We start from the raw sequence: 11,318 nt of genomic DNA, 5'->3' as shown, positions 1-11,318 counted from the left end.
TCCCCGGCTGGTTTTGGCGAAGAACCCACCCCCACAATGTTTATTCAAAGAGTCATTTAAAAGGGGGAGCCAGTGTGGTGTAGGGGTTGAGTTTTGGCCAAGGGTCTAAGACAGGGGTAGGCAACCTTTTGGAGCCGGGGGCCGGGTTGCTGTCCCTCAGACAACTGGGGGGCCGAAGCCAAAAAATAAATAATTAAATAATTTAAAAAAAAAATTTAAATAAATAAATAAACCGAGACAAATGTAGGACAACATTTTCAAATGGTGGACACTTTTTTTAAAAAAGTGGAGGACACGCAAACATTTTTGCTGATTTTTAAAAAAATGTTAATATAAATGCATGTTTCTGAGGCATCTATAGACAATTGCCCCCCTTGCCCTGAGCGCGAGAGGCCAAAGGCCCCGGCGGCAATCGGCGGCAGGACCGGGCTGGGGCCGGTCCCAAGGCCTCGCCGGGCCGCATCCGGCCCGCGGGCCGCAGCTTGCCTACCCCTGGTCTAAGAGATCAGGGTTTGAACCCATGTTTGGCAATGGGAACCCTATGGGCTGATCTAGGGCCAGTCACACTCTCTCAGCCTCAGAGAGGAGAAGGTTGCCAGATGTCGGAGTCAACTGGAAGGCACATCATCCACAACAAAAGGAGAATCCCAAAAGCCACCAAGAAACGCAAACTTGCCTTAAAATATTGGGTAGCTCTTTGCTTTTGTTTTGCCTTTGCTTTGAACTCCCCAGAACAGTTTGAAGGCGGCAAAGAGGAATCCTGGCTTTTGTGCCCAGAGAACGCCCCGCTTTACCTTTTGTTCCCACCTGAAGCTGCTTCTGCAGACTCTGGATCTCCATTCTGGCAGTGAGCATTTGGGGCCCTTGGCTTCGCTGTGCGCTCTTCATGCTGCTAATGCTTGTGATGTTTTATGCATTTATTTTCCTCCACCTTTGGCACCTTCTTTCTGTGGAGAAGCAGCGGAAGCATTTTAAATAATAATAATAATAATAAACCCCAAACCTGCCGTCAGCCTGGGCTCCCCCTGAACCTTTGGGGCACCTCTGGCCACACTGCAGGCGATGATGGTGATGATGTGCCAAGACCGTCTCCCACCCGAAGCAGAGTCTCTTGGCAAATGAGACTATAAAGGCATCCTTGATTTTCCCAGCATTGCAGAAGGAGGTATCGGTGCCCCCTTTGTGCAAGCTTTTCTCCGCAGACCATGCCAAGACCCATGCATGTGCAGCGCTTCTCCTTTAAGGGGCTGGAGGCCTGGGCAAAGACAGGCACTGCCACACTTTGGGCTGCCTAACTGATCACTTTCAGCCCTGGATTGTTGGGCTTTTTGGGAGGTGTAGATGGCAGAGGACTCAGGTTCCTCTGATGGGATTTTGAGCCCAATAACCATAACAGTTCCTCCTTCAAATTCAGTCTTACAAAGTCAAAAAGCACCCCCTGCTTTCCCCCTCAGCCTCAGAGGAGGAAATGGCTCTTGCCACTGTCCCTCCTGTGCTTTGTAAGCTCCCATCTGGCTTGCTCTCTCTTGCCTTGCAACGAGGCCATATTGGGATTCTCTTTTTGGCCTTAATGCAACTGCACTTTTACAAGGGTTGCAATCGCAATAACTGTAGCTTGCAGCTGGGCAAGCTGGGCCTGGTGTCTGCCCCCTGAGATGCCCGCCTTGGCCCTGGGCCTCTCCCTGGCGTCCCTGGCCCACTTTTCCTCTGGTGGCACGGGCCTCATAGTTGTGTGCCCCAGTGCTGCCTTCAGACACACACCGCGCGCCCTGGACGCCTTTCTTCCCACACTCCGCATTGTGACTCATCTGATGCTGCCGCCCCCCTTTGAGTCATGCGCTGCTGGCCCTTGGGAAGAGCCTGGGTTGTGGGTCTGTCTGTGAGGAAGAGTGCTTCCACCTGGGATCCTGCTGCCATGCCTTGCCCATGTGTGGCACATTTTTGTCCAGCGCAGGACTTTTGCATTCAGTTCACAGCTGCGGAAGCAGAGTTGCCCAAGGAGAGCAGTGTGGGATCCACACATGCACCTGGCATCTCTGCCCACACAACATGGCGGTGGTGTGGCCCCGATTCCCCAGGGCCCCCTGAGGAGTCTCTCAGCCCCTCTGCCCTCCTGCCGCCTTGGCCCTGGTTGGTTGGGGGGCAGCAATGGGGGGAGGGAGGGAGGGAGGGAGAAGAGGCAGCAGGGCTTGTTGGACTGCAACTCCCAGCATCCCTAGTCCCCAGGGCTCCAGAGGAGCTGCAGTCCAAGGTCTGGAGGGGTCCGGGGGGAGCTTTGCCTCTCTGCTCTGGGGCCCCGGGCTTTGCCAGAGCTTTGCTTTGCCCATTTGGTTGGGGGCAGCAGAACGCCCATCTCGGCCCCAGGAAGGCTTCGGGGCAGGGCTGGCAAGGCCCCCTCCCAGAAGGAAGAGGAAGGGGCCCCGACCCGAGAGGCGTCCCTTCCTCGGGCGGCTCTCCCCGCGGGCGGCAGGGCAGGCACTCTGCACACGCCCAGAGGCCCTGCCTGCCTGCCTGCCTCCCGCCCTTGAAGCCCAAAGGGATGCAAAGGAGAAGCAGCAGCAGCAGCAGCAGCAGCAGCAGGAGGAGGAGGAGGAGGAGGAGGAAGGGGCTGGGCGGGTTGGACGGGGCGCCCCGGAGGAGGAGGAGGAGGAGGAGGAGGCGGCTGGCTGCAGCGGGGTCCCGGGTGCCTCCCTCCGCCCCTCCCTCCTTCTCTGCTGCTGCTGCTGCTGCTGCTGGGACTCCTCTGGACGGAGCCTCCGAGGAGAAGGAGACCCTCCCGGCGGCTCCTCCTCCTCCTCCTCCTGCTGCTGCTGCTGCTGCTGGCTCTCGGTCGGCCGGTGGTCGGTGGGTCTGCGTCTCCGCCTGGAGCCCGGGTCCTGAGCCTCCTGCTCCGCCGCCGCCGCCGTCGGGAGAGAGCGGGAGAGGGAGCCCGGCGGCAGGGAAGAAGATGGTGCCGGGGGAGCCCCCGAGGACCCCCGCCCAGAGCCCCGCTGCCTCCGCCGCCTGGCTTCCTGCTGCTGCTGCTGCTGCTGCTCCGGGGCTGCTTGGCGGCAGGAGCTGAAGCCGGTCCGGGAGGCGGCGGAGAGGCAGCAGCAGCAGCGGAGGAGGAAGAGGAGGAGGAGGAGCCCCCGGAGCCCCGCCGAGCATCGCCGGCCATGAGCGCCGCCGCCGGCCTCTCCTGCCTGCTCTTCTTCCTCCTGCCGCTCCTGGCCCCGGGTGAGTGAGTCCTGGCGCCCAGGGCCCCGGGCCCCCTGCCTCCCTGGCCCCAAGGGGCGGCCGGAGGGGCTGCAGAGCCAGAGGGAGCCCTCCTTCCTTCCCTCCCGGGGCTGCTCTTGCCCTGCCCCACTGCCAGGCCCAGCAAGCGGGGCAGCCGGGGCCTGGGGACGCCTGCTTGCCTCCTCCTCCTCCGGCCCCGAGGGCTTTCCTTGGGGAGAGTCTGGGAGGGGTCTGGGGGAGCAGCTGCCTTGGCTCTGCCTTTCAAGGGGGGGGGGGTTAGCAGCTGGGGTCCCTTCCAAGGAAGACTTTTTGGCCGGCGCCTGAGGGGCGGAGGAGGAGGAGGAGGGGGGGGCTGGCCTGGAGGTCGGGGGCAGGAGCAGCGGGGGGGGGGAGGCTGGGTCCTGGGCAGGCCTTTGCCCACATATGGGTCGCCCTGTCCCCCCCCCCCGGCTGCCCCCTGGAAGGGCAGTCCAAGGCAGGGCTGGCATGGAGGGCAGCGTTTCTGGGGAAGGGGCAGAAGAAGAGAGCTGGCATCCAGAGGAGACGAGGCTGCAGCCTCCCTTTCGGGAAGGAGGAAGGGGAAGAGGCGCCTGGCAGGACTCCTTTGGGGCCCAGATCCAGGCCAAGGAGAGGAGGCTCTGCCCGCCTGGAGCTCCTCTGGCTTCTCAGCTTCTCCGCCCAGGCCTCCCCCAAAGGGGCAAAGCGGAGGAAGCGCCCCAAAGGAAGCCCTGCCAGGCCCCATCTTTGCCAGCCTGGCATCACTGGGAGGGGGCCAGAGTCCTTCCCTTGGGAGGCCCTCCACCTGGCCCCCAACCTGCCATCCTTCCTTAGGCTGGCAAACACTTTCCGGTTCGCACAAAGGGCCCTTTGTCGTTTGTCTTTCTGGTGGCCATGCTTTTAAACCACTTCTGATTCTCTTGGTGTGTCTGTATTGTGTGGCGGCCCTAAAGCCACCCTATCACAGGTTTTCTCGGCAAGTTTCTTCAGAGAGGGTTTGCTGTGGCCATCCTCTGAGGCTGAGAGAGTGTGGCTGCTTAGGGTCACGGGGGGGCGGGGTTATGGCTGGAGCTGGGATTTGAACCTGAGTCCAATGTTCCAAGCACTCCACCGTGCTAGCCCTCTAAAGGTAGGCTAATCCAGGTGCTTTTAGCGGTCTCTCTTCAGCTGTCCTGATCCTCCTGGGATTCAAGGGCTTCTGCTCTGGACCTGCTCTCCTTCCTGATCTGGAGAGGTCTCTTTGGGGGTCTCCCTTCTGAGCTCCAGGCCTCTTCCCTGCTCCAAGGGCCTTCCTCTGGGGCCAGGAGGCCTGGGGCGATGGGGCTGGCCATGGGTCCTTCCTTCCTTTCTTCCTTCCTTCCTTCCTTCCTTCCTTCCTTCCTTCCAAGGGGTTGCATCTGGAACTGTGTTTGCACAGGAAGGAGGGTCCGGTTGGGGTAAGGTTAGTAGCGGGTTTAGCTGGGCTGAACCAGTTTCATGACTTTGACATTTGCCCTGTTTTGTGTGCACACATGCATTGAAACCAGCAGTTGTGCCAAATCCTAGCTTTTAAGTTCTGGGCCCCCATTGACTGGGGATGCCTAGTTCACTGTGCTTTGCATTGCAATTTTAAGTGTGTGTGTTTTGACAACGGTGAAACTGAGGCTGGAAGGGAGTGGATGGTTTTGGCTCAGCCTCATCCAACTGGCTTCTTCTGCAGAGTCAGATTCTGTGGTTTCCACCTGCTGCAGGTAAAGGAAAACGGGATTGTTTCTGCAAGGTGCCAGGTTGGGTGGTCTCTTGGTGCCTGGGATGCTGGGGCTGGATTGGAACTGGGTTTTCTGGGTTGGGTTTGGAGGCTGGTAGACTGGGGACCCTCCCTTGTTGTAGGTGCCCCTTCTCACCTGGGCCCAGGTTGGTCTTTCCTAATCCTCAGAGGCAGGATTTTGGTGCTGGTTTGGCCTCTAGATGCCATTTTTGGGCCATGTGTGTCTTTTTTGGCTCCTATGGATGATGCAACAAGGACAGGAGCGCTGGGTATCTAGACTGGCACCTTCTATCCATGCGTGGCTCCTGGCTGTTGCTTTCCATCAGCCCCATTGCACTCGGCGTCTGATCAGACGCAAAGTGGTCCTTTCTCCTCAAGGGTGGTCTGCTCCACTTGTGAACAGCAAGGAAGCAGCTCCTTGGAGAAGGAGAAACCCGTGGGTCACATAGCCACAGGGAAGGAGTGTGCCACGGTGGCCAAATTGTGCAACCCCAGAGAGATGAGGCATCCTGAGCTGGCACCAGTTGGAAGGCAGCCCGGCTCTTCTCCTCCTCTCTGCCATTCAGAAGAATCCATCCTGGGAGGGTGCCTGGGGTGGAGCTATGGGCTCATGATGCGCCTGGCGTTGAGGATGACGACAACAACGACCTCAAGCTTCTGCGATGATGATGATGATGATTGCAGGAACTTTATTCAGAAGTTGCTGGTGCTTTAAATTTAGCAGCTGAGTGTCCCTGTTGTGGAAGCCATGCAATTATCACCGCCCACCCTCTCCATCCTTGTGCAGCCCTGTCTCCTCCATAAATCGTTCCCTGAGCGCTGCTGGAGAAGGAATAGGGTGAGCCAGGCATCTCCTTTGCCAAAAGACTAGGGCCCCCAAGCCCTACCTTGAAGGGACCAAATGTGGTCCTGGAGGCTGCTCCATGGGGCATTCCTAGCCAGGGAAGGGGGGCATGGTTGGCATGTTAGCCACTGATTTTGGGAGCAACTGATGTGACTACTTGGCAGCACGGATCCCTTTGGGAGCTGCAAGAGGGTTTGCCCCCTCTGTCCCTGCCATCCCGAAGGCCATCCTGGGGAAGGAGCCATGCCTCCACAATGCCTCTTGCCTCCCTGCAGCAGCCCCAGCAGCCTGGAGCCCTTTTCCACCCACAGACCCAGATTGCTTCTGGACTCAGATTCCCTCCAGCTGCTTTCAGACTCTGGCTGGGTGGCTTGGCCCCCCTTTGCCCCCAGGACTGCACTTTCTGGGTCAGCCAAAAGGTCAGGTTGTCTTGGTGGGTCTGGTGTCTGGATAAGCTGTTCTTGCCAGCTGGGGTATGAGTGACTCAGGCCCAAGGCTTGAGTAAGAGTGGAGGTGCAGCTGGGAAGGCTGTGGGGCAATGAGGCCACTGCCAGGGTTAACCTGAACTTCTAAGGAGCTGCCCAAGGTGCTTCTGAGTCCTGTCTTTAAAAGGGGTTCAGCACCTTAAGTGACGCCTTTAAAGTTCATGCTGAAACCTGGTGTGAGTGCCCACCTGCCACCCGCCTCCCCTGGTGTGCCATGCTCTTGGCACGTGTGTGTGTGCCGGGGAGAAATGAGCCAGGCGCCAAGAGTGTCTGTGGCCACCAGGGCTGTCACCAAAACCTGTGGCTGGCTGTGGCTTGGGGAGAGGAGCCTGCCATTGATCAGTGGGGCATGAGGCGGGCCTGGCAGAGGTCCCTGTGAATGCGGCAGCAAAAGTCCCTCAGGGCAAGCTAATGGAGGGCCATCCTGTCCATCTTTCTGTCCATCCGGTGGTCTCAGAAGGCAGCCCATGGCCGCCTACAAGGGCAGAGCCCCCAGCTGCCTGTAGGTGTCGCTCTCTCCTTTCTTTTTTGGGGGGGCAAGAGTCAATGAGGGACTTGTGTGGGTGAAGACGAAGGCAGAGTCCCCTGGGGCTAATGGTGGCCCAGTCTCCTCCTTGGTTATGTCGAAACACAAGGACAGGGAAAGGCAAAGCCTCTTGGCCTCCAGTTGCATATCTGGCCCAATTTCATGTCCTTGTGGGGAGAGCTTGGGAGCTGCCCTCTGACCCCCTTGCCCTCTTGGACAGAAAACTCCCCTTCCCCAAAGGCTGCCCTGGAAAGCCTCCTGGCACGGTCCATTCCTGCAAATGCTTTCTGCACCGTGCGCTTCCCGGTGGCAGGTCAGGGCCTCCATCACTCAAGGAAAGGGCTTGAGTACATGCAGCTTCCAGTTTAAGGGGGGGGGGTGGAGGGATGAGCTGAGAAAAAGAAAACAAGTTCTTGGTTGGGGAAGGCAGTGCCCATGAAAGAGTAGCATGTTCCCACTGGACACAGTGGAGCAAATGTTGGGCAGAGGGAGCCCAGAGCCCCAGAGATGGCATTATGCTCCCCCCACAATTCCTCATCTTCCTTTCTTGTCCCTGCTTCTGGGGATATGTGGGGTTTTGTAGATGAACCAAACCAACCAAAGTCCCTATAACCGAAAAAAAACCCAAGATAATAACCAAACAAAACAACCAAAGGGTTCTGGCAAAAACTGTAAGGGAATAACAGCACCTGGAGCAAAAAAACAATCCAGTATCTAAAAGGGCAAAATTACCCCACTGGAAGATCTGTAAAATGCTGAGTAAAATATCCCAAATACAAAACCAGAGAAACAAAACCCTGGTGAAAAGCCAATAAAACAACAGAAAGGGTGCAGAAAAGCCCCCCCCCTTTTTTTTTTCTTTGGCAATGATAAGCAATTCTATTAATAAAGACAAAATTTTACCCTTTTAGATACTACATTGTGTTTTTGCTCCAGGTGCTGTTATTCCCTTATAGTTTTTGCCAGAACTCTTCAGTTGTTCTGTTTGGGTTTTGTAGATGAGACAGACTTACTTGGGCAGATGGGAGATCATCCTGTGCCTTGGCCTTGAATATTATACTGCCTTCTTCTGGGGCAGCGGGTGGCAATCTGCAAAAGCTTAGGTTTCCAAGGCAAATGCCACCTACGAGAAGCAGATGTGGCACTCTAGGTCCCATGTGCCACGGAGCAGGTACCCAAAGCTTCCCTGAATTCAAGATGGCGGAATTTGCTTTGGGGGCCCTACACTCATTACTCTCAAGTTTGCTACTTTTGCTGTAGCTGCCCAAAAGGTCTGTAGTAATTTCATACAAACAGTAATGGTGAATTGCAACGGGGACACGATGTTGTAGATGAAATGGCAGGTGCATGTGTTTTCGGATTAAAGTCTGCTGCCTGGCCTATTAAGGTTTTCCCTCCCTCTTTTTAGAAGTTAATAAGCTGTAGTCTAGAGAAATGTATGGTTGCTGTGTGTGATATTTTGTAGTGGCCACTGTGGCATACACACATAAGTTGCTGTTGTTGCTTTGGGGGCTAAGGTCTCCTGGCGTCTTGCTTGCCTCTCCCTCGAACCCAGGATCCCAGACAGAAGGATCCGGGCTGCAGCATCTTCTCTGCTTCCCTGCCTCTTTCTCCCTCCAGTATCCTGTGACCTCAGTCCTGTAAAACAGACAGGAATGTGGGATTTGTTCCCACATTTGTTCATCAAATCTATTTGTCATACTTTCTCTCCTTGCGTTATGCTGGAATTACATGAACTCAGCTGAACTCTGCAAAGGTTCTGCAAGAGTCGTCAGCAACAGTTCACTTGAACTGTAGGACCCTTGTGCCGATTCAGTGCTTCAGGAAAAGGGCTGACGAAAGGGCCAGCGCTCTGGGAGGGGGAATTTGCCAGTCTGTAGCCACACTCCATCACAAGTGGGGGGTTTACAGCAGCTCGCCAGACCCCCCAGGGATCTCAAAAGACAGCAAAGAACCCAGTGGAGAAAGTCAGCCCAAACCAGATCAGAAAATGATGCCACACATTTGGTTGTGCCTGTGTGATAGGCATGGAGCTGTGGGGAGGCAGGAATGCCACCCACCCTTGGCAGTGTCCTTCATTGCTCCCTATGGCTCCTGGACCCCCACTCGCCCTTCCTCTGGGGTTCTCCCAGAAGGGCTCTGCTCCAGAGGGCTGGAGGTCGAGGTTAGGGAGGTGGTTTACCTGCCAATGCTCCCCCTCCAGTAAACCCTAGTATTGTTTGGGAGGGAACAGCAGCAATGTGCCAGGCTTCTAAAAAAAACACCCTTAGCTATTTATTATTACACTTCATGGGGAAACCCAGCTGTCAAAAGCAGCTGGACTGGCATAAGTGGTGGTGGCAAACTGTGGCTCAGTTGAGCATCATGGCTGGTTGCTGATCCATCCTAGCCAGATTGTCCTGGGCCCAGAGTCAGTGATGCGGGCTCATCCCCACAGATGGGCACCTTGTGGGGCTGGGCCATGGGGACCCAGGTGGCTGTCTCTGCAACACAATGGGGAATTTGCTCCAGGTGGTATTCTGACCTTTGAAGAAGCCAGCCAAGGTGCCTTTTCTGGCACTTCTGTTACTTGGTTCACAAGTGGCAGGCCTTTAAGTCCCAGGAAGGATGACTTTCAAGTCCCCAGGATGTTTGAAGGGATTGTTCTGGGGTTTGCAGAAGGTCAGCAAATCATCTCCAAGGTCAGTTTTGTCCTGGAGGGCAACGTGTGGCATTTGGAAACTAATCGGCCTTTGAATTGGGGAAGTGGAAGCGGCTGCTTCCCTCGTCGCTTGCCTTGGGCTGAGATGGAAGCTGGGCTTTTAAAAGGGAGAAAGAGAGAGGAGAGGGCTGAGCAGGCTCCCTGGGATGCAAGTGGGATGAAGGGGCCTCTCCTGGTGCTTAGTGCTGCGACCTTCCTTCCAAAGGCACCTCAGCCGTTTGAGCTTTAGACTGATGCCAACACCTGAAAAGGAGAACACTGTCTGCCAGGCGGCTAGCAGGTGCTGTGGCTTTGTGACAACCGGCGTTGCCATCTGCCTTATGAGATGCACACCTCCCTTCTCAGCTCCTGCTTTGATGCATTTGACCCCGGAGGGCATAGTTCCAAGGGGGCCAGGAGAGATGGCAGAGCACACCTCCAAACTAGGCCCATAAGCGCACTGGCTCCCTCCTCTCAGGCACAGAGAAATCCAAGGCGGCGGCACCATTAGTTCTTTGTGCTGTAGCTGCAGTGAGTACCATGGTTCACACCTCTTGCTTGGAGACTGCCTATGCCCCAAGGCCTTCCAGGGAGGCACCTCTCTGGATCCCCTGGGAAAGTGTGAGAGGGGTCTTCCGGTGGCCCCCGGGGTCCCTTGCCAGGGAGGCTGGCTCCTCTGTGCCCGCTTTCCTTGGCAGGCAAGGATTCCTCTGTTCTAATGGGCCTTTGGGAACTGACTGGCTGTTTTACAAGAACAAGGCTTTTCTAAGTGTGCTGAGCTGTACTCCTTTTATCCTCTGCTTTTCTGTCATTTACAATGGTTTAATTCTATGGTTGAATGCTATTTTAAAAGTAACTGTAAAATAGAAAATAGAAAGTAATTTTTATGTTTCTACCTTGGCTGTTGTGATCTGCCTTCAAGTCAAATCCAACTTACGGTGACATTCTCCTAGGGTTGTCTTTATAGCAATTATTCAGAGCAAGTTTTGCCTTTGCTTTCCTCTTAGGCTGAGAGAGTGTGTCTTGCCCACAGTCTCCCAGTGGGCTCTCATGGCAGAGTGGGGAGTCCAACCCTGCTCTCCCAGCCTGGCCACTGACTCTGGGAGTTGCAGTCCCCATGTTGCCCCCAAAGTGAATTGCCCAAGTTCTGCTCAGGCCTGGGAGGCTGGGGAAAAGAAGGATTGTAGGGGCAGAGGGGAGACCCCCATGCCAGGTGAAGGTGAGGGTGCTGAGCTGGAGGGACAATGGGTTGAAGAGAAGGGCCCCCCTGTGCTTGTGGGCTGTGGATGGTGGATACCGGAGTGTGAATCTGCTCACCTTCTCTCACTCGCCCATCTCTCTGGTTCCCTTTCCTCCAGATGAGATGGTCCACGCCTGGGCTGGTCCTTCCTCCTTGACTGACGCCCCGGACTCCCATGGCTGGCGGACCCCTGTGGACTGTGCCAGGGCCAATGAGCTTTGTGCAGCTGAGCCCAGCTGCAGCTCCCGCTACCGCACCCTGCGCCAGTGCGTGGCCGGCCGCGACCGCAACACCATGCTGGCCAACAAGGAGTGCCAGGCAGCCCTGGAAGTACTTCAGGAGAGCCCTCTCTATGACTGCCATTGCAAGCGGGGCATGAAGAAGGAGCTCCTCTGCCTCCAGATCTACTGGAGCATCCACCTCGGCCTGACGGCGGGTAAGGACCTGTGGGCCCAGCGAGCCAGTGCATGGCACCCCTCTGAGTGCAAGTGCGAGCGTGCGACTGTGAGGGTGTGCATTGAACCCTCCGGCAGAGAATCTTGCCTCTCGGACTTAGGCATGGAAATCAGGAAATTCAAGCTCC

At 56.3% G+C, this 11,318-nt stretch overlaps 1 protein-coding gene across 1 annotated transcript in view; it reads left to right on the top strand.

Annotated features, from left to right (window-relative positions):
- Nucleotides 1-1,655: 1,655 nt before the first annotated feature.
- The window catches only part of LOC149306617 (GDNF family receptor alpha-2-like), a 46,783-nt gene continuing 37,120 nt past the window's right edge, over nt 1,656-11,318 (top strand). The window contains exons 1-3 of the mRNA XM_089538168.1: nt 1,656-1,740; nt 2,638-3,216; nt 10,854-11,171. Of these exons, the coding sequence (XP_089394294.1) occupies nt 1,656-1,740; nt 2,638-3,216; nt 10,854-11,171 (982 nt within the window). The remainder of the gene's footprint in view (nt 1,741-2,637; nt 3,217-10,853; nt 11,172-11,318) is intronic.

This window comes from Sceloporus occidentalis, unplaced genomic scaffold (genome assembly GCF_023333645.1).
Source record: "Sceloporus occidentalis isolate IW3139 unplaced genomic scaffold, rSceOcc1.0.p SCAF_9, whole genome shotgun sequence".
NCBI classification, from domain to species: Eukaryota; Metazoa; Chordata; class Lepidosauria; order Squamata; family Phrynosomatidae; genus Sceloporus; species Sceloporus occidentalis.
The sequence above is the reverse complement of the archived record's forward strand: the minus strand, read 5'-3'. Positions and strand labels throughout refer to the sequence as shown.